The 25131-nt window shown below is 47.7% G+C and overlaps 1 protein-coding gene across 1 annotated transcript; it reads left to right on the forward strand.

Annotated features, from left to right (window-relative positions):
- The first annotated feature begins 190 nt into the window (after positions 1-190).
- atr (ATR serine/threonine kinase) lies at positions 191-25094 on the forward strand. Its single transcript, XM_035423221.1, has 47 exons — positions 191-393; positions 603-694; positions 1182-1334; positions 1685-2562; positions 2789-2967; positions 3216-3410; positions 3710-3921; positions 4351-4503; positions 4627-4825; positions 5400-5653; positions 5829-6016; positions 6353-6453; positions 6546-6717; positions 7174-7344; positions 7598-7792; positions 8128-8313; positions 8652-8747; positions 8851-8981; positions 9086-9229; positions 9557-9650; positions 10017-10142; positions 10478-10684; positions 10957-11070; positions 11832-11947; positions 12124-12244; positions 12657-12794; positions 12884-13091; positions 13572-13750; positions 13953-14117; positions 15072-15163; positions 15463-15554; positions 15687-15864; positions 16153-16341; positions 16796-16955; positions 17376-17555; positions 18060-18202; positions 18482-18579; positions 19318-19550; positions 19976-20110; positions 20491-20691; positions 20941-21084; positions 21254-21404; positions 21579-21735; positions 21876-22029; positions 22611-22762; positions 23288-23393; positions 24354-25094. The coding sequence occupies exons 1-47, from the start codon at positions 335-337 to the stop codon at positions 24525-24527; spliced, it is 7965 nt and encodes a 2654-aa protein (XP_035279112.1). The 5' UTR covers positions 191-334; the 3' UTR covers positions 24528-25094.
- Positions 25095-25131: the final 37 nt, after the last annotated feature.

Raw genomic sequence — 25131 nt, forward strand, 5'->3', positions numbered from 1 at the left:
AGAGACTACAAATCATGTAGTATTAGTGGCTAATATCTTTAGAAATTCAAGAACTTTAGCTTCATTTCTTAGACACCTATATCATTTTTTAAAAGTAATGGGTGTCCCAGTAAATGCAAACTTACAACATGCAATGATAATGTATGTTTGTGTGCTTCCGCGTGACGGCGTGACGTCTTCATAATTTTGACCCTACGAGGATGCTGTAGACGACGCTGGACGAGCGAAACTTTTTGAACAATGTGCCATGGACGCCCGAAAACAGATGTAACGTTGTGGTGCTACTCTTCAGCCTGCTGTTGACGTGTTGTGTGACAGTGTTTATAATCTTAATATGATGGAGCAGGGCTTGGAAATGTCAGCCATGATTCCTGCTTTGCAGGAACTTGGAAGGTAAATTCCTTGATAACGTACCGCAAGAGTCTCGCGCTTGTTAGCCCGGCTAGCAGCAAGAAATGATGTTTACAGGAGCATGCTGAAATACCTTTCTGTTGATTAAATGAAATTATATAACGTTACGTCTACATGCGTATCCATGCTAGGTAGTAACTAGCGAACTGTTTTTACAAAAACCGCGACCTTATTCTTTTGTCATTTTGCAGTGCCGGTTCAACAGAATACAACAGCGTAGTGCAGAAGCCACGACAAATACTTTGCCAGTTCATTGACAGGATACTGACAGATGTTGACGTCGGTAAGATTTGATTTGTTTGGCATGAGCCAGAATGACAACACAAGTACTGTCCAAAAGGTATGCACAGCATACCCGAAGTTGTGTTTTCCACGGGCCATTGGAAACCTTGAGAGTTGTTAAATATTGTAAATTCAGGCATGACAGAGTTGTATAGCCTATATCATGACATATTATTTTTTCTAAAACATTTTCATGATCTCTGTACTCTGGTTAAAGTGAAATGATGTGGAAAATGGCTTATGAATAATCTTTTTATAGAGTATTCACATGAAAAGTTAGTAAATTGCAGGTCCTAAAAAAGTCCTCAATTCTATTATTTTGAACTGCTGTAGAGTCATGTAGGCTGTTATAGAATTCATTTTAAAAGCTTCTATAGCCAGCTGACCATTTAATATTGTATTAGCAGTGAAGTAGCCATGGCTGACAGCAAGAAGACTGCTAGATGGACAGTGATGTTTGAATAAGAATAACTGTGTTTTTGTTTTAGTTGCCTTGGAGTTGTCCAAGAAGAGCAGTTCGGCACCAGCCTGTGTGATGTTATTGGACTTTGTGCGACACATTATAAAGTCTTCATCGTTGATGTTTGTGAACCCTGCCTGCCAGCTTGACCGCTTCAAGGATGTGGAGAACAGTTGCACTGGTATGTGATGCGCTCCTTTGAGTTGAATGGGCCAGCACCTTATTTGGAACTGTGGTTCCCAGCATTTTGTGGGATACATATCAAGATTCTATATCACATCCACAGACACTCATACAAATCAAACTAAGCTAATCTGACAACACACTAAATGGTTGAGTTTGCCGGGGGTTTTCTCACACACACACAACACACACACACACGCGTAAAACGTGTAAATGAAAATGTAACATTTTAGGGCACATTTTAATAAAGAGTGGGGGCACATAATGTATTGCCTCCTTCAGGACGATAACTTGTTTTATGATCTGTTTTCTGTACTGATCATTACTTCCCTGTTTCTCTAACTGCAGACTTCAGCAAGTGGATGATCACTCGGCTCCTGCGCATTGCCGCTTCGCAGGAGTGCGAGAGTCTTCATGAGAAGATTGCGTTGGTCATCTGCTCTTTACTGCATCTCTTCAGAGCCAAGAGCCCCGTTATTTTCGGGGTGCTGTCCAGGGATCTGATCGGACTCTCACAGGACCTGGTCAGCACACGCGTGCGGGACGCCCGTGGCGGTCCCCAGGCATGGCCCGTTACCCTGGAGAGGTTCACGGTGACGCCCGCGGGCGCAGCCGGTTACCTCACGCCCTCGGCCCTGCAGGTGACCTCTGCGGTCGCCGCGGAAACGCTGAAGGCCACAGCGCTGGAGGTGCTGACCGACGTCCTGCGAGGCGTGTTCTTCCGGGGCGAGGCCCGGGCGGTGTGGGAGGTGGGGTGCGCCGACATGGCCGGCGGGGGCCCCAGGGTGAAGAAGGCCGCCATGGCTCTGCTGGCGCACGTCGTGGAGCTCGGGGGCTTTCCCGAGAGACAGGCGCAGGCCTTCTTCTCCGCCTACCTGCAGGTCCTCGGCTCCCTGGGCTCCGTCAGCCCGGCGGACCTAAACCTCTACGGGCCGGAGCTCCAGCGGCTATCCGGACACGTGTTCATTCCGGAACTGCACACACACACCATGTTTGAGCGGGTCCACCTCAACGCCTTGATGGAGACGCTCCACGGACTCTTGACCAAGGGGCTTCTGGCGGAGCTGGAGTCGGAGGAGGCGAGAATGATGCTGTGCCAGATCTTCCGCTTTCTCCTGGCCTCTGTCCCGCCCGGCTACGAATCAGCTGTCCAGATCAGGAGGGAGCGTGTCAACGACATCTGCAAAGCTCTCGTCAAGACCGTTGGCTCTCAGCCACACATGGAGGTCAGTGTTCAGTCTGTATGGCTGTCATTCCTCTCCTCCTTAATAAAGACTTTCTACTACAAAGTTTTATATTCAGAATTTTATGAAATATGCCTTCTGTCACCACACAAAACATAATTGTACCAATGTGTTCAGATTCACTTTTGTCAGGGATGCCTATATATCACATCTCCCTTATTTTAGATCACTTAATTGTGCTGGTTGTTGTTCTCTTTGTGTCTGACAGTATCTGGAAGGGTATCTGCATGCTGCCCTGATATCTGAAGGGATGGAACTCACCCAGGAGCCTCCCACGGGTTCCTCCACCTCCGATGAAGCCGATGGGCCTGGGAACGAGCTGCCCGCCAAGAGGCTGTGCTTGTCTCTTGGGCCCCTGTCGGGAAAGCCACTCAAAAACCCCCTGGTGTAAGGACTGGTTTTAAGAAAGTCTGTCATTTTAATAGAGCCGCTTTGGAGTCCATGTTTATAGGCGCACAAATAGTAATCAGCTATTGGCTACTTTGGTGTAGCTCTGAAATGCTTAGTATCATTTGTCTAGTTAGCAACGTTTCCAGATCTAGAATGTTCTGCGGGTCTGACTCACTGGTGCATTTCCTAATGAGGCCTGGCATAACGCGGGCTTCCTCCTGTGTGCGGTTGTGTTTCTGGCCCAGAGCGAGCCAGGCGGAGGTGAGGCTGAGGAGCGAGGCGTGGGCGGTGGTGGACGCCCGGCTGGAGGAGCTGGTGGCGCAGCTGAAGGACCAGCCTGTCTCCCAGGCCGTCTGCACCCTGGAGGGCGTGGCCGTCATCCTGCACCTGGCGGCCCTGTGCTCGGCGCACGGTCTGCGGGGGTCATCGGCCACTAGAGGGTGATGAGGCCTTTGATGTGCAGATGCTCATTATGTTGGTTTTTAATCACCATTCACTTTCTGTTAGAATTAACATTGGTCAAATTAAACACTTCTCTTACTAGCATGTAAGTACATGTGGTTGTTTTGACATGTTAAAAACTTTTTAGTGTTATATTTATACATTTGTACTTGGCTATATTTTAATAAACGGCGATCACAGTTACTGTATTGGTTCGTTAATTGAATCCTGTGCAAAGAAAGTTCGGGAAACAGTGTTCTAGCCTTCTCCTGATTTATCCTTTCTGTGCGATTGACAGAGGGCCGGACGTTAAAGAGCCCGGTGCCGAACCACTGCCGGAGTCTGCCGGCGCCGCACCCCCGCCCCGGCTGGTCTGGGTCCAGCCCCGGACGCTGGCCCAGGCGGTGGAGGGCTGCCGGACCGTGCTGGCCAACGCCGACGGTGCGGACGAGCTGGAGCCCTGCGTGGACCGGACCATCAGGATCCTGGATGCCATTCTCTACATGAGCTGTAAGGGGGTACAATGGGGGGGTGGGCTCCTGCAAAATAATGCTGTACAAGGGGAGCTATGGAACTTAAAGATGGAATGAGGTAGAATTTCTTGAGTTGATACATAGTCTGTTCAAATTGGCAAAATGTTTCCAAAGGGGCACTGCTCTGTGTTGAAAGTCCTGCGTTAGTGCTACTTGCCTGTGTATTTCTGCATTAGTGATACTTGCCCTTGACTCATACCTACTCATTTACAACCATGTGATGGATGTAGTACATTTTTTCAAAAGACTGTTTAAAGATAAGAATGGCCAATTGGTCAGACTAGCCTGCTAGAGCATGTATTAGAAGCATCAGTTTTTGGGATGGGCTGACTTGTCTGTTCTCATCCTCTTTGCCATTTCACTTTGTCTGTGGATACTAGTGCCTGTCTGTATGATTGGCCTGCAGGCAGCTGCCAGACTGACCTGGGCCTGAACAAGAGCCTGTGTGCCCTGCTGTCCGTGCCCTGGGTGTGTGAGCAGTCCTCTCACCCCGCCTACCAGTCAGCCGGCTTCTCCTCCAACCTGCTCAGCCTCAGCCACAAACTGGCCCGCTCTTTCTGTGAGTCCTGTTTCACACTCCAAATCAGACCTATGTACAGTGCTGTGTTTGACTGTATTTTGTTGCAGCTGTAATAATGCGAGTTCATTGTTTAGCGAGTGACACCCTCTGGTTTCCCCGCAGCGACGGGGGCTCGAGCGCACTGCGTCTTCCTCCTGTCCCTGCTGCCGAAGAAGACGTGCCCGGACTGGAGGTCGTCTGTGTACCGGTGGGCCCTGCAGAGCCCGAGCGAGGCCGTTAGGGCCAGCGCCGTGAGGGGCTTCCCCAACCTGCTGCACCACCTGGGGGTGAAGTCCTACAGCCTGATCCACGAGGTGCTGCTGTACGTACCCCCACACACCACCGCCCGGTCTTTTGTATCCTGTACACATTCTGTCGTATACTCTTTATGGCCTTGTTGTATTGTGTGCTCACACTGAGCATGCTCAGTCAGATAGTCACTCTGAGCATGCTCTGTCATACACTCACACTGAGCATGCTCCATCATACGCTTACGCTGAGCATGCTCTATCAGATAGTCATACTGAGCATGCTCCGTGATACACTCATACTGAGCATGCTCTGTCATACACTCAGTCTGCGCATGTTCCGTCATATGCTGTATCTGATAATGTTCTGTCATGCACTCACACTGCGAAAGCTCCGTCAGTCACTTGGCATTTTACATTCCTGCAGAAAATGTGTACATATTGAGCTGCTGGATTCCACATTAAATCAATTTGCGTCCTACACTGCATCCAGTTAAATATTATGCAAACATGCACTGAGAATTGCAAGAATTGCATAAATACTGTGCATGACTGTAGCCTGTCCATGTTGAGATAAATAATTAAAGCTGTAAATGAGCACTGTCATGCAGTGTTACCGTATGCCTACTTATTTGCTGTAATGTCTAGGAACAAGCTGCAGGACAGCTCTGTCCAGGTGAAGACAGAGTTGGCTGGCATCACGGGGCAGCTGGCCTGCTGCCTGGCGGAGAACTCTCAGCTGAGCGTCCCGCGGGATGAGACCGGACCCCCCGGGGCCTTCCTCTGCACCCGGCTCTCCGTCAGCGCCGTGCACCAGGGCAAAGCCACCGCCATCGGGGCCTCCATTTTCACCCCCTTCCTGGCGCTCCTCAGACCCGACGCTGACAGCGCGGTGAAACTAGGTCTGTGGAGCTCGCCTCCCGTCCTCCTGCACCAGCAGCACCTCTAAAACCGTTCCTTAAACACTTCTTTTAGCTTCATTTACCAAAAATCCATCCACTTTTCCTGCATCGCTGCGAAGCTGCGTCCTTCACTATGTGCGTGAGTGGCATTAGTCTGTCTGCGCTCTGTCCACAGCTTTTATAGGGAACATCCCACACCTGTGCAAACACGTGGCAGTGGGCAGTGGAGACCCGGACACCAAGGCACTGGTCAATGGGCTGGTCAGCCTCATCGAGGACCCGGGGGAGGAGGTCCGCATGCACTTCAGCAGACACATCAAACACCTGCTGGAATGCTGGCAAGGGGACGGCTACCTTAAAGAGGTATGCTCCCGTCCAGTTTGAAAACTGTGTCTGAGTACAGTGTATTTCAGTTTGAAATGTGGTCCATTTCAGTGTGAAGTACAGTGTATTTCAGTTTTAATGTGGTCCATTTCAGTGTGAAGTATAGTGTATTTCAGTTTTAATGTGGTCCATTTCAGTCTGAAGTATAGTGTATTTCAGTTTTAATGTAGTCCATTTCAGTCTGAAGTATAGTGTAGTTCAGTTTGAAATGTCCATTTCAGACTGACGTACTGTGTATTTCAGGTTGAAATGTGGTTAATTTCAGTCTGGAGTGCTTCCAGTTTCTTTCATCTTTTCTTTATTCCTCTCTTTCAGCTCCTTGTCTCCCGGCTGAAGGAGGCGTACACCAACGCCAAAACCAGTCGGAACAACGACGTGAAGAACACGCTGATCTTCACCACGGGAGAGATCGGGAGGTATGCCGCAGGCTCTCTTTCCCCTTGCTCCTCACCCTGCGCCCCTGTCAGTCCGGTGTATGAAAGACCTGCCTGTGTGCGCTGTGCTCCAGAGCCGCCACGGGGAACCTGGTGTCCTTCGCCCTGCTGCGGCTCCTCCACTGCCTGCTGTCCAAGTCTGCCCAGGTGTCGGTGGCCGCCTACAGCGAGATCCGGGCCCTGGCCTCCTCCCGGGACCTCAAGCTGCAGTCCTTCTTCAGCCAGTACAAGAACCCCGTCTGCCAGGTGAGCATCATGCCTATCTATCACATCACATTACTTTAATTTAGTAGAGATGCTAATTAGAAAACAAAGAACGCAGGTGCACTCAGATATGTTAGCCGCAGCAGTACTACAGTTATGGATGCTCAACATTATCAAAGTCACTATCATTAAGTGCTCAAGTCAGGCGTACCTTTAGCAACATTATAATTTTAAGTTTTAGATTTTAAAGCATAGTTTTTATTAAAACATGTTTTTTGGTGTGCTGAAATAGTGAAATCTGTTCAAAACAAATGGGGGTAAGTAAGCTTTCTTTAAAGGATATATATGTTTGATTCTCCCCTTTTCACCCCTCAGTCCTTGCAGACCCGGGCAAAGTAAAATCAAGTAGTTTTTGAGAATTTGCCCTCGAAATGGCCTCTTATGTGTATACACATTTAGAGGCTCTTATCTCTGGCCCTCCTGTGTCCTCGTTGGCAGTTCCTGGTGGAGTCGCTGCACTCGCGTCACGTGACTGCCCTGCGCTGCACGCCCGACCAGAGCAGCGAGGCCCTGCAGGAGGAGGCGGCCCGGCAGCGGGAGCTGGCCCTGGACATCCTGTCCCAGGTCGCCCACGTCTTCGACTTCCCCGACCTCAACCGCTTCCTGACCGTAAGCCCCCACTGACCCCTCGTCAGCTGAGCCACACATGGGCTACTCACACGTTCACTCACAAGCATCGGTTTTGGATTAATAAGGGCTCCCTTCAAGATCCTTTTTACCATAACTCTTTGTGGTGTTATTTTTAGCCCAGAAATCCTGTCAGTTTTGTCTTCGTGGTGTTCCCACGTCCTTTCTACCATAACTCTTTGTGGTGTTGTGAGTTTGCGTGACACGGGCCTGTCTCTCGCTGTGCGCTCCACAGCGCACCCTGCAGGTGCTCTTGCCCTACCTGGCCGCCAAGGCCAGCGCCACTGCCTCGGCGCTCATTCGCACCATCGCCAAGCAGCTCAACGTCAACCGCCGGGAGATCGTCATCAACAACTTCAAGTACATCTTCTCCCACCTGGTGTGCTCCTGCACCAAGGACGAGCTGGAGAGGGCCTTCCACTACCTCAAGGTGACCCGCAAACTAACTGCTCATAGCATAACATAGTACATCATCAGTAAAACACCAATGAGTGTTTGTTTCGAACACAAAATGGACATATTATTTTATATTTTTGTTTTGAAGATGGTGAGAGAGTGTTCAGTTATTAGGTCTATATAATTATAATTACACGATTGTTCAACCGAAACCATTGTAAGGGTCAGGTTACTGAAAATTTAGCAATTATACACTGCTTTCACAAAGGGTCCTGTCTAACACATGTCCAGGACATGTGCAGATACGCACGCATTGCTCATTCCTCTGATCTGTGGGAGTGTAAGCGGCGGTCTCTGTCCCCCTCGCAGAGCGAGACGGAGATCGAGCTGGGCAGCCTCCTGCGGCAGGACTTCCAGGGCCTGCACAACGAGCTGCTGCTGCGGCTGGGGGAGCACTACCAGCAGGTCTTCAACGGCCTGGCCATCCTGGCCTCCTTCGCCTCGGGAGACGACCCCTACCAGGGCCCGCGTGACATCACCACGCCCGACCGCATGGTACGCCGCCCCCCAGGGGGTGCCTTTTTACAGTTCATAAATATTCATTAAGAGGTGTGTCCGAAAACAGAACACCCATTTCCACAGTATTGTCCTTGGTGTCCTTGGACATGTCCCTTTTTGAATATTCATAAGGTGCATCAAACTGGAACATCACAGCCCCAGGGGAGAGAGAGAACTTTCAATGTTAAGAATAGAAAGCATCTGTGGGATGTCTGAGAGTGCTTCCTAGGCAATTGTAGTGCGTCCAGCCCCTAGCTTTCCCAGAGTTTTTCAGTAGCGCACAGGTAAAGCTTTTCTACCATCCTGAACCGCCCATGCACGTTGCGTCTCTGCAGGCGGACTACCTGCAGCCGAAGCTCCTGGGCATCCTGGCCTTCTTCAACATGCAGCTGCTGAGCTCCAGCGCGGGTGAGAAGGACAAGAAGAAGATGGTGAGTGCGGAGTGCCTGCCCGAGAGCGGTTGGACCCGGAGCGTTAAGCGTAGAGCCTGACCCATTCTCTCCCCCCCTCCCCTCCCCACCCCCTGCGTTCCAGGCGCTGAACAGCCTGGTGGCTCTGATGAAGCTGATGGGGCCCAAGCACATCAGCTCGGTGAGGGTGAAGATGATGACCACCCTGAGGACCGGCCTCAGATACAAAGACGACTTCCCGGAGCTCTGCTGCCAGTGAGTGGCCCTCGAGCTCGCGCAGCGGTCGCCGCGGTCTAGCTACAGTCTTTTTACGGTCGACATCAGCCGCAAGAGTGTTGTTTTGTTTTTTGTCTTTGCAGAACATGGAATTGCTTTGTGCGCTGTGTGGACCCGCCGTATCTGGGGCCTCTCCTCAGTCACGTCATGGTGGCCCTGCTGCCCCTTATCCCCGTCCAGCCCAAAGAGACGGCCGTCATCATTCGCTACCTCATCATAGAGAACAGGTGAATTCTTGTATGGGGAAAAGAGAGAGAGAGAGTCTGTCTCTGACAACCTCTCTGTGACCTTTATTATTTTTTGATAGTGCTCCTTCATTATCTGATCCATCCTCCGTGTACATTGTGACATTGTTTCCTCCACTTGACCTGACGTGTGGTTAAGGTGTGTGTACAAAATGGCTTCCCTGCTCCAGCCAGTCAAGAACTTACACATTGCTGATGGATGAAGAGAGTATAATCCCCTTTTGTTAATTCTTTTGGGATCTGTGCTAGGTGTGCAATCACTGGATTCCAAATATATAATGTAGATTGTGATTTCACTTTCTTCCCCAGAGATGAAGTGCAGGATTTCCTCCATGAAATCTACTTCCTGCCTGATCACCCAGAGCTGAAGGAGATCCACCAGGTCCTGCAGGATTACAGGAAGGTCAGTCTAGGCTCTCTGGAGCTGAAGCAGAGCTGGGATCCTGAGCCAGAAGCTCTTAATGAAGCATGTAGCATTGTTGATGGCTGAACCTGGGATAAAATACCAGGTGGAGTGCTGATGCGCTTCTCTTGAAAAAATCCAGCTTCAGAAAGGAAAACTGTCCATGATGCAGGTGTGGTAATGAGTCTAATATGTACTTATGGCTCATACTATAGCTTGCAGTGACCGCAATCCTCCCCCCTCCCACATTGATTGCTCTCCTAGAAAGAAAAGTAATCGCATTGAAAACCTGTGTGAGAGCAGTGAAGCGCTGATGCACGATGTGTAATGGAACAGGAGAGATGATGCCGTTTTTCAAACCCGCAGCAAACGTCCAAGAGCACGGACCTGCAGGCAGCCCTGCAGCTCTCCATGAGGGCCATCCAGCACGAGAACGTGGATGTGCGCATCCATGCTCTCACCAGCCTGAAGGAGATGATGTACAAAAACCAGGTACGCCACTGCTTTACCTGTTCCTTTTTCTCCTCCTTGCCTGAATCCTTCTCCTCTTTCCATTTTTTTACATTCAATTGAACGTATATCAATGGTGTTCATCTTCCATGTTTTGTTGACTTTTTCCCCTGTGAGCTTATATCTCAAGCTAGGGCTCCCTTGAAAAACACCGAAGGATAAATAATTCAATGGAACTCACTGAAGGATAAATAAAAAATCTAATTAACATTGAATGGTGATCCCCTGAGCGTAGTTCCTGTTACAGTGTGAAACCAAGCAGAGCTGAAGCTGATTGGCTGAAACCTGTGTCCTTCTGTGTGGCCCCGCCCCCTCAGGAGAAGCTGCTGCGGTACGTGATGGACAGCGAGACGGTGGAGCCGGTGATCTCGCAGCTGGTGACGGTGCTGCTGAAGGGTTGCCAGGACACGCACCCGGAGGCGCGGCTGCTCTGTGGGGAGTGCCTGGGGGAGCTGGGCGCCATCGACCCGGGACGCCTCGACCTCTCCACTGCCGACACCCAGGGGAAAGGCTCCACCTTTGTGGTAAAAGTCCACCCTCTTGCTACCAAGGATCTGACTGCTGTTCAGTAAGGAGTGGGGCTCTCAAACTTGTTTCCTGGAGAGCCGGTGCCATGCCGGTATTTGCGTACGCATAATTGTAGTCGGTGCTGTTGCAATAGTCAAGTCTGATGTACCATTGTTTGTTATGGAGGGTTATAGCTGATGCCGTTAGCTGGATGCATCTGTTGTGCTGGTGTGCTTCAGTGGGCCGGTTGTGAGTTCAAACTGACTCTGACTGCCCTCTGTGCAAACAGAGCGGGGTGGACGATGCCAACTTCGCCTACGAGCTGCTGACGGAGCTGACCAGGACCTTCCTGGCTTACGCTGATGATGTACGGGCACAGGACTCCGCTGCTTACGCCATGCAGGTACAAGACACCTTGTACTAAGGCAAATTCCTTGTACATCGTACTTGGCAAATAAATAATTCTGATTCTGATTCTGATTCTTAAACTCAGTGTCTGGATATTGAAAAGAAGATGCCTTAAGCACCAAATCAGGGGAAAAATCTAAATAAAAAATAAATACGTCATTCATTTGTAAATGTTTGTATATATTACAGTCAAGCTTAGAGGGAGGTTTGGAGACTTAGTGGCTGAGTGTGAGTGAGAAATGGGAGACTTTTTGCTTCTAGTGTTTACATATAAAAAGAAAAAGAAACTACTTCATTATTCATCAGTTATAACAGCCAGCTGTAACCATGAAAAGTGTAGACATAATTAAGTGAAAAGCATAAAATTACACGTGGCTGATTATAATTACTGTAGTTGGCATGCTTTCTAAGAAAGAAAACCAATGGAAAAACTGATTTGAGGGCGATTGCCAGGTCAGGGGAAAGGTTACACTGTCACTCAGTTTTTGCTTTACATTACAATCATTTAGCAATTTAGCAGACACTCTTATCCAGAGTGACTTACTCAACTCGTGCAGCTGGATATATGCTAAAGCAATGCAGGTTAAGTACCTCGCTCAAGGGTACAATGACAGTGTCCTACCCTGGAATCAAACCATTGACCTTAAGACCAGTTCCTTACCTTATCTCTTCTGGGTAGGGGGTGAAATGTAGTGAAGTGATCCCACCCTGTCCTAGTGCTTCTCTCCATCCTTGCTGACAGAGTGTTTGTTCCAGGAGCTCCTGGCGATATTTGAGTGCCGAGAGGGCCGGACTGACTCCCCTGGCCGGAGGCTGTGGAGGCGCTTCCCGGAGCAGGTGCAGGAGATCCTGGAGCCCCATCTCAACAGCAGGTCTGTACCTAGCAGGCTAGCTAGTGTACTCCTCTTTCCTTAGCTCAGACGCAGGGGACGCAGGCTCCTCTATGGGAGCCTGAGGCTTGTTTGCTCGATCTGCCATTGTGATTTTCTGTGCGGATGTTCTATTTGAGATGTGTATGTGTGTGTGCTCATGTTTGTGTCGCTTGTAGGTACAAGAGTTCTCAGAAGGTTGTGAACTGGTCCAAATTGAAGAAGCCAATCTACCGTAGCAGCCGCGGGAGCAAGTTTGCTGACTGGTCAGCCACGTGGGCAGGCTATCTGATAAGCAAGGTGAGTCGCTGTAGGTTTTTTATTATCTGCAACCTAGGATCGTGTCTTTGACTGAAATGGATTGATTTTTTTTTTTTTTTTACTGTAAAGTGGTATCGATAAATAAAGAGGAAGTATCTTCTGGAACGTTCTTGAAAAGAGGGTCCAGTACCATTTATGGGCAAAAGTTATAAGTAAGTGGTCCCAGTGTGTGACAGATAATGTTCCCACGCTGTAGTGAGGGTCTGACTGAACTAGGCTTGCCTACTTTAACTAGTTTAATGACTAAACTTTCTGAGGCAAACAAAAATGTGCCTTGATTGTATAGCCTACTTCCCTGCCATGACCACTAGCCATCTTTACCTGGGTTATGATTGAATGTTCAAAAAGGCAGAACATGCTTTCATGAGACACTTGCTGTTTGCCTTTGCAGGTCAGGCATGGGCTCGCCAGCAAGGTATTCAACTGCTGCAGCTTTATAATAAAGCACGACTACAAAGTGACCATCTACCTCCTATCTCACATCCTGGTGTACGTGCTCTTGGGCTGCACCAAAGAAGACCAGGATGAGGTTTGAGTCCAATGGTTAAACTTGCAGTGTGTGGAATTTTCCAGCGCAGGGAGAATAAGACGCTCAGAGCTCTCTGTCGCCCCCCACAGGTGAATAAGGAGATCATGGCGGTGCTGAAGGAAGACGACGCTCGCCTGGGCCGGCCGCAGGAGAGCGAGTCCGGGCTGACCCAGCTCAGCACCCAGACGGTCTTCTCCATGCTGGACCACCTGACCCAGTGGGCCCGCCACAAGCTGCAGGCCTTGAACGCCGCCCGGTCGGGGGGGCGGTCCTCCCGCGATCAGGCCCCACAGAACGGTGAGCATGCCCGTCCACCGTTGCCGCGTTTGAATTAAAAGTGCTGTGTGCAAGTTTGGAGAAACAAGCTCCCACCAACCACCTCCCGCCCCCTCCCCTCAGCTCTTCCCCCAAAGCCCCTCCCATCCAACACATGCATGCCTGCGCTGCTTGACTTCTAAGCACTGGAAATTTGGAGTGGTTGATTTCAGAGCCTGGGGCAGTCAGACAGACTGGATTTTCTTAGAGACTTTAACTTATTAATATCTGTCGGGACGTAAAGGAAATTTAACTAAATATGAACAAAAGTGTTGCTAAAACACTTACCGCACCTTTAACTGAATTTATTTTTTGTTAAGTGGAATGTTACATAAATAATTGGTGGTGTGTAATACTTTCTCAGTCCTTTAAATTTTGTGGGTAGGGAAGGTTTAAAGCACTCGAATGCCCTTGGGTTGGTGACTTTGCTTTGTCTGAGATCCCTGCCTCTCCGTGTTTCAGACTCGGGCCCGGAGGACGGCGAGTACCAGAGCGTGGTGTCCTTTCTCAACTGCATCCCTCAGGACGTGCTGGCCAAGGCCTCCTTCCGCTCCAGAGCCTACACCCGCGCCGTCATGCACTTTGAGTCCTTCATCATCGAGAAGAAGCAGAACATCCAGGACCACCTCACCTTCCTGCAGGTACCGTACCAGTGTGCATGTGCAATATACACTCAGTCTGCAGTGTAAAAGGCGGTGTGCAATGCAGTTTACAAGGGCCCCACAGAAGGTACTGAAGATAATTGTATAATAAAGTATTCATTTTTATAATGAACAGTCCATGGTGCCCATAGTTTCAGTGTAGATTAGCCTGATGGAATCCCCCTGTGATTGGCCCTGGCAGACCCTGTACGCAGCCATGCATGAGCCCGACGGGGTGAGGGGGGTTAACGCGCTGCGGAAGGAAGAGCCCTCGCTGCGGGAGCAGATACTGGAGCACGAGAGCATCGGCCTGCTGCGCGACGCCACCGCCTGCTATGACCGCGCCATCCAGCTGGAGTCTGACCAGGTATGGCGCCCTCCGCTGGCCCCATGCGTCCCTGCAGTCCGATTCTACAACTTAGCAGCCAATCGTCCAACTTATAGGCCAATCGTCCTCTTTCTGTCCATTTGTGTTTCCATAAATGGGCATAAATCTACCCACAATACTTCCACAACTTCCACTATATGTTGGTGTACCACAGTGAACTGGTGTTGTTGAGCCCAGTGAATTTTGCCTGTAGTCTGTTCCATTTTGTCTCTGATAAATTACAAACCCTCAGTCTCTCAGTCTGCCAGTCACAATGCACAGTGGTAGCCAAAAGTATTTTCAAAGGATGTAATCACTAGGATTAGTAGTCCTAGTGATTTTATTTGTGAGTGAATCAGAGGGCATCTAGGCAGCTGCGCTGCATTGGCCTGCTGCCAGCCTATCAGTGAATGTGGGAGAAACAAGATCAGCCTCAAGTGTATTCCTTGCATAGAGATTTTTTAAAAGGACAGTGTGCTGCCCTTGTGTGCATGTGTGTGCGCGCGTGTGTGTGTTTTTTTTTTTTTGCTTTAATCAGACAATAAATGGACATGCTGAGATGTTTTTAGATTGACATGGAATCACAGTAGATAAAGTGCCATGCCGGGAATGAAACCCACAGCTGCATGGGGAATTCATATATAGCCAGATAGTCAGCTGGCCACTGCACCATACAGTCTCCCTTTATCCTTGTTTTTTCTGTCTTTTTGCGCAAACACAACACAGGCCTATGTTCTGGAAAACAGATGTTGTGTTCACTGTATTTTGTAAATAAATGGCACTGTTACTGCTAACTGTAGTAAGTCAGATTACTCCCCCTGATTGTTAAAGTGCTTTGGGATTCTCTTGAGAGTGATTTTGGTTTTGGTGTTCAAATCAGTGGTCTAAGGTACAAATTTTGGGTGCTGTTAACACAATATCTTCTCCATCCGCCCCTCTCCTTTCCCTGCCTAGATTGGTCATTATCATGGGGTGATGAAGTCCATGCTAGGACTGGGACAGCTCTCAACAGTCATTACTCAAGTCAACGGCGTGCTCGCTAACAGGTACCTGCAAGGGTTTCGGCCATTTATCACTGTACTGTCCTGTTTCCTCATGTGGGGGGGTGTTGCAGGTGTGGTTGTGCCAATTTTCAGCAAACATTAAGGTCAGCATGTTGTTGTAAGGTGCCTTTGTGGAGACAAAGTTATCTCATTATCTCACTTCAGTTTTCTCATTTTCAATAACTGATAATTTCAGTTCTGCATCACACACTCCCAGCCATCTTAGTGAGGGTCAGACTTTGTATCTGAGAAGGACTGGCTGTTTTCTGACCACGTGATGTTGTTTTCCTGTTTGATGGAAGGCCGCAGTGGAAATCGGAACTGAACACATACAGGGTGGAGGCCGCCTGGAAGCTCACCCAATGGGACCTTCTAGAAGACTACTTAGCTTCAGGTGACAGTCACTGCACTTTAGCTTTTCTGCCAATGGGAGTTTTCTTTTAGATTTCAGCCTGACAATACCTATTGAGAAAATACACCTCTCTATTGCCTTTGGCATATCGTATTTATCGATTTTGCTCTGTAGATCGAAAGTCCAGCACGTGGAGCGTGAGGCAGGGCCAGATGCTGCTGGCTGCCAAGAAGAAGGACTCCGAAGCCTTTTACAAGAAGCTGAAAATCGTCCGCAAGGAGCAGGTGGTGCCTCTTTCGGCCGCCAGCTTTGAATGCGGAACGTATCAGAGGGGATACGAGTATATCATAAGGTACTGAATAAAAGCTCTAAATAAAGATTACAGATTACAGAACCCGTTACAGAACCCAGAACGTAACCAGTTCAGAACCTAGCTGCAGTCAGAGGTCTTGTAGTTTAGATTTAAGATGAGATGGTGTTTGTGTAACTCCTGCTAATGAATCAAAATGTGACATTGCACTTGTGCATGCAGGCTTCGCATGCATTCCAGTAAACCTTAGCTCCCCATGGCATGCTGCCAGGCCTATAGCCTTGCTTTCACTCTTGGGAGGTTCTGATTGCCTGTCTCCGTGGCGACCAGGCTGCACATGCTGAGTGAGCTGGAGCACGCCTTCACGGACCTTGAGAAGCAGTGGCAGAAGGGGGCAGGGCCACAGGATGGGGAGCAGACCCTCAACTGGCAGGCCCGGCTGGAGATGACGCAGAACTCCTTCCGGGCCAAGGAGCCCATCCTTGCCCTCCGCAGAGCCATGCTCAGCTTCAGCAAGGGGTATGGAACCCACACCCCTACCGGATACACTAATAAACCCTTATGTTGGGAGTGGGGATCTCTGTGTTTGATTGTGTCATGAAGTTCACAGAGAACCTAGAAGCAGGTTTTGCCATTGGTTCTTGAAAACGTCTTGAAAAATCTTTTGGAATGTTAATAATTCAAGGTTGTTTGTATTCAGAATGATCTGGAAAAATTCAGGATTCAATACATTCCGAAATGTCCTTAAATTTCAATTTCAATAAATTCTATATATAGCATAGTATGTTTGTTAGAATCATATTATGATATTACCTGCATATAGTCTTTCAGGAAATATAAAACTTTTTGAAATAAAGTACAGTCATAGTTTTGGGAATTCTGGCAGAGGGGATTTTGAGAGTAACAGCAGACCCGTAGTCTGGTGGATGTGTGGTCGGCGTGTGATTTGACGGAACGCGTGGGCGCGTTCCAGGCAGGCGTACGAGGACCTGGTGGGCGAGTGCTGGCTCCAGAGCGCCCGGGTGTCCAGGAGGGCCGGCCACCACCAGACGGCCTTCAACGCCCTGCTCAACGGAGAGAACTCCCGCCTTTCCGAGCTGTTCGTGGAGAAGGCCAAGTGGCTGTGGTCCAAGGTACCGCAGCGCTCTCCCCTCGCCGGCTGTGACGGCATGCTGGGAAAATAAGCCTGGAAATGAGCCCTGAAGTGGAGCTTTGGGTCGGCAAACTGTTGCAGATATTCCTGTTTTGCGGTTACATAACCTTGGAGCTATCTTGCCTTATTATATTTTGATTTAAAATATGTTGACTGAAGGGCACCACCTGGATGTTCTGCAAATCCCAAATAGTGATTACCTGTCGTTCAATGTTTACTGAATAGTTTTTTTTGGGGGAAACTGCAAAAAATATGTGTAAGCTAAATGGAAATTTATTTGTACGTGCTAGGTGTTCTCTCAGCCGTTGATACGTGCTAGCCATATTCACCAGTATTTTGGTGAATGCAGCGGAGAGCTTTCTCTGTGTTCCCTGTAAGAGCCCTTGTCCTTGTTCCTCAGGGAGACGTGCACAAGGCGCTGATCGTCCTGCAGAAGGGGGTGCAGCAGTGTTTCCCTGATGACCAGCCGCTCACTGACCCCAAGAGCATCCAGATCAAGGGCCGGGCCATGCTGCTGGTCGGCCGCCTGATGGAGGAAACTGCCAACTTTGAGAGCAACGCCATCATGAAAGCATATAGGGTAATTTTGTGTGTAGAATTAGAGCGTGTTTGTGTACATATGTGTATGTTTTCCTGTATTTGTGTGTGTGTATTTGTATTTTGGAGTGTGTCTGTATGTGTTTGTCTGTGTTTTTTCGGTTGTGCATTCTTGTTCATTGGTGTGTGTGCATTCATATGAGAATGTATAGGGGAGTGTATGTCTTGGGAAGTGGGAGAGTTCGGTATGAAATCGTCTGAATTAATGCTGAGGGGCCTGGGATGTACTTTATGAAATAATGATGTTCTAACTCAGTGTGTTGGTTTTATTAACGGACATAAAAGCTTGCAGAAAATGTCTTATTACATGAACAAATAACAGTTGATGTTTTCCTGGCTTAAAGGGGTTTCATGTGGTTCTGCTAGTGGCAATTTCTTGTAGAACAGCCTGTTGCATTGTCCCAACTACACAAACCTCATTGGTAGTGGGATGGGAGGCATTAACCAATAAAAACGCTTTTTTAAGTCGTTCCCTTTCCTGATCTAGGACGTGACAGCTCTTCTGCCGGAGTGGGAGGATGGTAACTTCTATCTGGCCAAATACTACGACAAGCTGATGCCCATGGTGACCGACAACAAGCTGGAGAAACAGGGCAATCTGATTCGCTACATTGTCACCTTTTTTGGAAAGCAAGTGCAAACTATTTGTGTTTATATTTTCTGTGGTTAGTCCTGTTTTTGATCATACAAACTCTAAGAGCCCTGGCCGTATGTGGTTACCCAGGACTGGTTATCATGTTAAAGAATGACACAGCCAACCGATCCCAGGTTATCATGAACAGGCAGCTCAATGGAAAGGCTGCGTGTGAGGCTGCAAATGTATGAGATTGCAGGCTGTCACACTCCATAAATACTGAATTATTGATGTGTTTTCCTGCTTAATTGATTGTGTGTCCTCATGTTTTGTAGGGCACTGCAGTTCGGAAATCAGTACATATACCAGGCAATGCCTCGAATGCTCTCTCTGTGGCTGGACTTTGGTGCAAAGGTTTATGAATGGGAAAAGGGTAACTTGTTGCTCAGTGTGTTGATATTGTTGTTGCTTCCAAATTCTAGCATCTCTAAATGATTCATGCTTTGTTGAAGATTCACTAATACATCAGCAACACATTGACTTGACATGACATTTCAGTTCAGGTCCAAAAGTGAATTGAAATGGGATGTAAAGATGTTGCTGATACATTAGTGAACATTAAGCAAAGCATGAATAATTTAGAACTGCTCCAAGTTAAATGGTGTTCAAGGTTTGTTTCATAATAAAACTGCAACCATTTTGTTTGAGGTACTGGGATCTTTCAATCTCCTTTGACCTGGACTGTGGTTTGCACTGTGCTGTGTGCGCAACCAGATACTTTCCCTGGGTTTAATTTCCATGTTCATATTGACACATTTTCCCAAATTCATCTTGATACGAATATGTACAGAATAAATTCAGGCTATTTTTTGTACACGTTAAATGAGCATTAAAGGTACCTTACAGGGTAATTTCTCTAGAGACAGAAGAGTGAGATTTAATGGCCCCCAAAACAGGCAGGGCTGTTGAGTGCTGCCAATTACTGTCTAATGTGAACTATTCTCATGTTTTTCTACAATGAGCAGTTCTTATTGGTTTTGATTTGAAAGCAGCCAGAATCCCCCCTTGTTTTGGAGCTCAAGAAGCTTAATTTTCCCTCTGCTATATTTTTTGCAACCAAGCCCTAGCCCTCCGTTTAATCACAGCGCGAACGTTTTTCCCTCATCACCAGCCGGACGCTCCGACCGCCTCCAGATGCGGCAGGACCTGACCAAGATAAACGCGGCCATCATGGAGCACACCGCCAACCTGTCGCCCTACCAGTTCCTGACCGCCTTCTCCCAGCTCATCTCCCGCATCTGCCACTCCAACGACGAGGTCTTCGCCGTGCTGCTGGAGATCGTGGCCAAGGTCTTCCTCGCTTACCCGCAGCAGGCCATGTGGATGATGACTGCCGTGTCCAAGGTCTGAACAGCCAGCCTCCCCCCTACAATAGTCATATAGTATTTGGCCAATATTTGTTTATTTGTTAAGATCCCCATTCGCTGTGCCCTAAAGCACAGCTAGTCTTCCTGGGGTCCACATATGTATAGTAACATATGTTACTGTATAGATTCTATCAATATATATATATATGGCATATGTTCAAAATTTCTGTTAGTTACACTATATATTTAAGCTAATAGTAATTTTCAATTTATGAATTTTGCAACGTATAATTTAACTAGCCAATTTCGGCACATGCTTTCATATGTTTTTTTTTTTGTTGTTGCAAGAATCATTTAAAAATATTTCTTGGCTGTTAGTGAATGCAAAACAACACAGCAGTAAAGAATTCACATATTATATTTTCCTGGACCTTTAACTTAATGCATTCTGTGGGTTGGCAGTCCTCATACCCGACCCGGATGAACAGATGTAAAGAGATCTTGAGGAAGGCGACCAGCTTGAAAGAGTCTCTGGGGAAGTTCATCGGCGATGCCACCCGGCTGACTGACAAGCTGCTGGAGCTCTGCAACAAACCTGTAAGAAACCTCCCTTCTTCATACGCCAGTTTGGGTATTAGAGGGGTGCTCACAAATCTCCCAGGTCCAGCCTCAAACCAACTTTGGGTAAATCTACATAGCCATACTAGTGTGCTGTAGTCCAAGATTTAGATTTAAATTTATTGTGGAGTCATTTTCTGGAAAGTAGATTTTTTTTCTGCCACCTGTTATTATTGTACATCACTGTGCAGTTGTCCAGCTTCCCATTGGTATAATTGCACTCAAGGTGAAGCTGCTAATCTTTCTACTTGGAGAACTAGTCCCTTTACTGTACAGATCTGAGCTGGGTTCTAGTTGCATAGGGCAGGCAGTAGGGAGGACAGGTAGCTGGTACTGAACTGGTTCTGCTGTGTTTTCAGGTGGATGGGAACTGCAGCACCCTCAGCATGAGCGTTCACTTCAAGATGCTGAAGCGGTTGGTAGAGGAGCCCACCTTCAGCCAGATCCTCATCCCCCTGCAGTCCGTGCTCATCCCCACACTGCCCTCTACTGGCGGGGCCAACCCCAACCACGATGCCTTCCCCGGCCACTGGGTCTACCTGGCAGGCTTCGATGACAGCGTGAGTCCCCAGAGATATCTGCATTTACCATCAACAGAGAGCTGCTATTCATCCTTTGACATATGCTTTTTGTTTTATATATAGACATTCACATTCAAAGTGCCATACCAAGGCACCGACATGCCATGTCAATGTGAATTTTCAAGTTTGTAATGTTTGTTGAAAATTCTCCAAGGATCTGTGTACATGCAAAATGACAAACTGCTATTGACAAGATGAGCAATGGTATCCCTCTTACTTTCTGTGAAGGTGGAGATCCTGCCCTCTCTCCAGAAGCCCAAGAAGATTGCGCTGAAAGGCTCAGACGGGAAGTTCTACACCATGATGTGCAAACCCAAAGACGACCTGAGGAAGGACTGCAGGCTGATGGAGTTCAACTGCCTCATCAACAAGGTACCATTGCTGCAGGAGTCTCGTGTGCTTTACACCATAACACTGAACGTTTCGGGTATATCCACCTTTAAGTTCGTATGCACACTTTCCTCGTATTGGTCCAAATCACGGCCCCCGACTGGACTAGTCACGGACTAGTATTTGTGGTGTTTGTTTTCACGTGTACCAGTGCCTGAGGAAGGACGCAGAGTCCAGGCGGAGGGAGCTCCACATCCGGACGTACGCGGTCATCCCACTCAACGAAGAGTGCGGCATCATCGAGTGGGTCAACAACACTGCCGGCCTGCGCCACATCCTCACCAAACTCTACAAGGAGAAGGGTACTGTCTGTTTGCTTATCCAGAGTGACACTCAAAACATTTTTACACTTTTACATACTATCCAGTTATTCAAGAGTACGTCGGCAGTGCAATACCTGCAATTCAAACATACAGTTTCAATTGCACAGGTCCATATCCACTGCACTATTTGCTGATGCACGACCTTCATTTCAGGCATCTATCTGTCGGGGAAGGAGCTGCGCAAATACATTCTCCCCAAATCGGCCTCATTCCAAGACAGGCTGAAGCTGCACAGGGAGGTCCTCCTTGCTCGACACCCTCCTGTCTTCCACGAGTGGTTCCTCAGGACTTTCCCTGACCCCACTTCATGGTAACTTGGACCACTCTTTGTCTGTTTTCAAAAGCACCCAGTGTCATTCAGAGTGACGCCCAGTGAATGCATGGCACCCAAAAAAAAAAAGTGATGTTTCAGTGACGTTGTGTCAAGAAATTTATGATTGTCAATCTCAGGTACAGCAGTAGGTCTTTCTACTGCCGCTCTACTGCTGTGATGTCTATGGTGGGGTACATCTTGGGACTGGGAGACCGCCACGGGGAGAACATCCTGTTCGACTCCCTGACGGGGGAGTCCGTTCACGTTGATTTCAACTGCCTTTTCAACAAGGTGAGCGTGTGTGTGAGCGCTGTGTCGCAGGACGTAGCACTGTGCAGCTAAAACATTTTTACCTGAGTGTATTCAGATTTATTTATCCTGAGCATAGTTTCACAAGTTTCTTCCAGATTGTGAGTTGAATCGTCTGTGAATCGTCTGTGTGGTTAACATTCGTTCGAGGAGATGATTAACAGCAGTTCAAAGGAGTCACACTGATTTTATGAATGCACTCATATGTGCTTTGGTATATTTTTTTTATTATACTACCTCAAATAACATCTGATTGATGGAAATTTGTGACAATGACAAACACCTACAGTAGCAATATGTATTTTTGAAATTGTAGTCTACATTTTTAAAACGTGTACTCCTCTTAAGCTCTCGATAAAAGGACAAAGGCATTTAAAAATTAAACCAAGGGAAAGTGTACAGCCGAGCTGACACCTATAAGTGTGCGCAATAAATATGGGTGATCCAACCCTTTCTCTGAGTTTGTTTCTTGGGGTTGACAGTTGTCAGGTTATAAATGTATTGTAATTACTTTTGTCAGTCTCTCACATATGTCCGTAACACTCGCCTCCTCGTTGGTGCAGGGAGAGACGTTTGATGTGCCAGAGGTGGTCCCCTTCCGACTCACCCAGAACATGGTTCATGCCATGGGGCCCATGGGCACGGAGGGGCTCTTCCGACAGGCCTGCGAGGTCACCATCCGACTAATGAGGGATCAGAGGGAACCGCTCATGAGGTATGATTCCGGTGGAGGTGTCCGTTACAAGGACAGGAGCATTTCCTGGTGTCCTGGCTGCGTTCCAAATGCGCCTGTCTAATCAGAACCCCGGTGAATCTTCTGAAAAGATCATGGCTTCCCATCTTACATTGAGGTCTGGTGAATGTTCAACCACAAAGATGTTTGTGGATCACCTGGAGGGGGGCTACACAGTGGTGCTGGTTGAGATAAACTGTCTCCTGCCACGCCAACCCCTCCATTGTAAAGTAAATAGAATTTCTTGAAAAGTCCCAGTTACTTGAAGTTCATTCAGTCTGTTTAATAGTGTGATGGAAACCAATGTGTGTTTTTCTATGTATCAGCTATCCAGGCTGTATAAATAGTTATTCACCAGATTGATTTATTTTCTCCTTAGAAAATGGCCATGATAGAATATATTTCCCTGTATTGGATTACAGATCAGTATTTGAGCATATCTCATTCCTGGAGTTGCCCCGTAGGAGCTGTTTAAGCAGCAGTTGCCGTTCTTTTTCCTCCCTGCAGCGTCTTAAAGACATTTCTTCATGACCCCCTGGTGGAGTGGAGCAAGCCTGTTAAAGGCACGTCCAAAACGCAAGCCAACGAGTCCGGGGAGATCCTGAATGAGAAGGTACTGAGCTGCCCCTGATTCACTGTTGGCTGACAATTCCCTCTTATTTAGGAGGTGGGGATTTAAACCAGGGAATTAATTTGATCTATTATAAAGATTTGTGTACACTATTAATTGTTGACACAGTGGTGAGAAAGCAAACTTTTTGTGTATTACTAGCACTTTTTATACACGTTTCTTAGGGGGGTTTTTTTGCAACCTTTTAAAATCCATGGCCACAGGCTGTTGGCTGCATATTGAGGTCAAGCTCTGGCCCTGGAGAGCCATAGGGTCTGTTGGTTTTTGCTTTTATCTGAAAATCAGTTAACACCTATTCACAGTGTTAATAGCCCTGCAGTGGCTCTTTTGCAATGATGCAAAATGCAGGCCGTGCCAGTGCCGACTGTTTCCAACAACCTGAACGGACAGCGTGCGAGTGACCATAGCGTATCTCAGGGAGGGAGGCTTGCAGTCGGCTGGTTTTTCTCCGGCTCGTCACACGAGATAGGCTCTTCTGGTCGCTGGAATTCCAGCAGTCTGTCTGCTGCAGCTGCCTGAGCAGTGTCCAGTGCAGTAACAGCAGAGCTCAGCTGATGTGCTGCAGCGTGATAAGAAGCGTCAGTTTTCACTTCGGAAGATGCCCATGTTCGTCTTTGAGGAAATCAATTGACAGAGGAAGCCAGTAATTGGATTGACCTACTGGGTGCTTTAAATTGGAAGAAAAAAAGAACACAGATAAAAAGATGTTATAAAAATGTCTGATACATTCATCTTTGTACAACCCTGCAAAAGGTAGGATGAAGTAACAAAGAATGTATATTACAATGCAACAATGTCATCCTGTAACAAGGTTAACATAAATCATTTCTCAGCAACACTCACTGCAGTTCCACAAATCAGGCAAGCAATTTAGCATTCAACAACTACTTGGACCAGAATATCTAAATTCTGCAGGGCTGATATCTGCTCTTCCTTCTCCAGGCCAAGACGCACGTCCTGGACATTGAGCAGCGCCTGCAGGGGGTGATAAAGAGCAGGAACAAGGTGTTGGGTCTGCCCTTGTCCATCGAGGGTCATGTGCATTACCTCATACAGGAAGCCACAGATGACAACAACCTGTGTCAGATGTACCTGGGCTGGGGCCCCTATCTGTGACCAGTGGCACTGAACCACTTTACTGCTGACCCGTGGAATGTACATTGTATGCTGATGCTGAAATTCTCCCTATGGAGATTTAAGCCTTGTGTCACTGTTTTCATTGTACCTTTTTGCACAAAATGTTTGTTAAAATTGGTTGCTTAAAAATTTGTGGGATGGAGAAAATGCCTTTGGGTCAATACATCCGTATTAGCTGGATCGAATGTAGTATTATGAAAATAATATAATTTTTGGGGCGTCGTGAGTCACAGGCTGTAAGAGCTAAGACTGGTTTGATTGGCCCATGGATGTTGTCCAGTCCTGCTATGTCCTCTAAGGTCAGCATGTTTGTTACACTTCACGAGAGGATTACCAATTTGTTGAAGCCTTGGATAGCAATGCTGACAAGTATGTTCCAAGCATGTTTTGCTTATTTGAGCCCCGCACATGCCTTCATTTTTCTGTGAAATATTGTTATTAAATATAAAAGGGAAAAATAAATGGACCGGCAATATCAACTGTGATGCATATAAGCTATGTATATTTTTTCTGTTGCACAAGAAATTAAATATTTCTTTACACTTGTGAATTTTATTTTTCTTACCGTTCGTGCCCAGAAAGT

Source organism: Anguilla anguilla, chromosome 6, assembly GCF_013347855.1.
Source record: "Anguilla anguilla isolate fAngAng1 chromosome 6, fAngAng1.pri, whole genome shotgun sequence".
In the NCBI taxonomy this organism is placed as follows: Eukaryota; Metazoa; Chordata; class Actinopteri; order Anguilliformes; family Anguillidae; genus Anguilla; species Anguilla anguilla.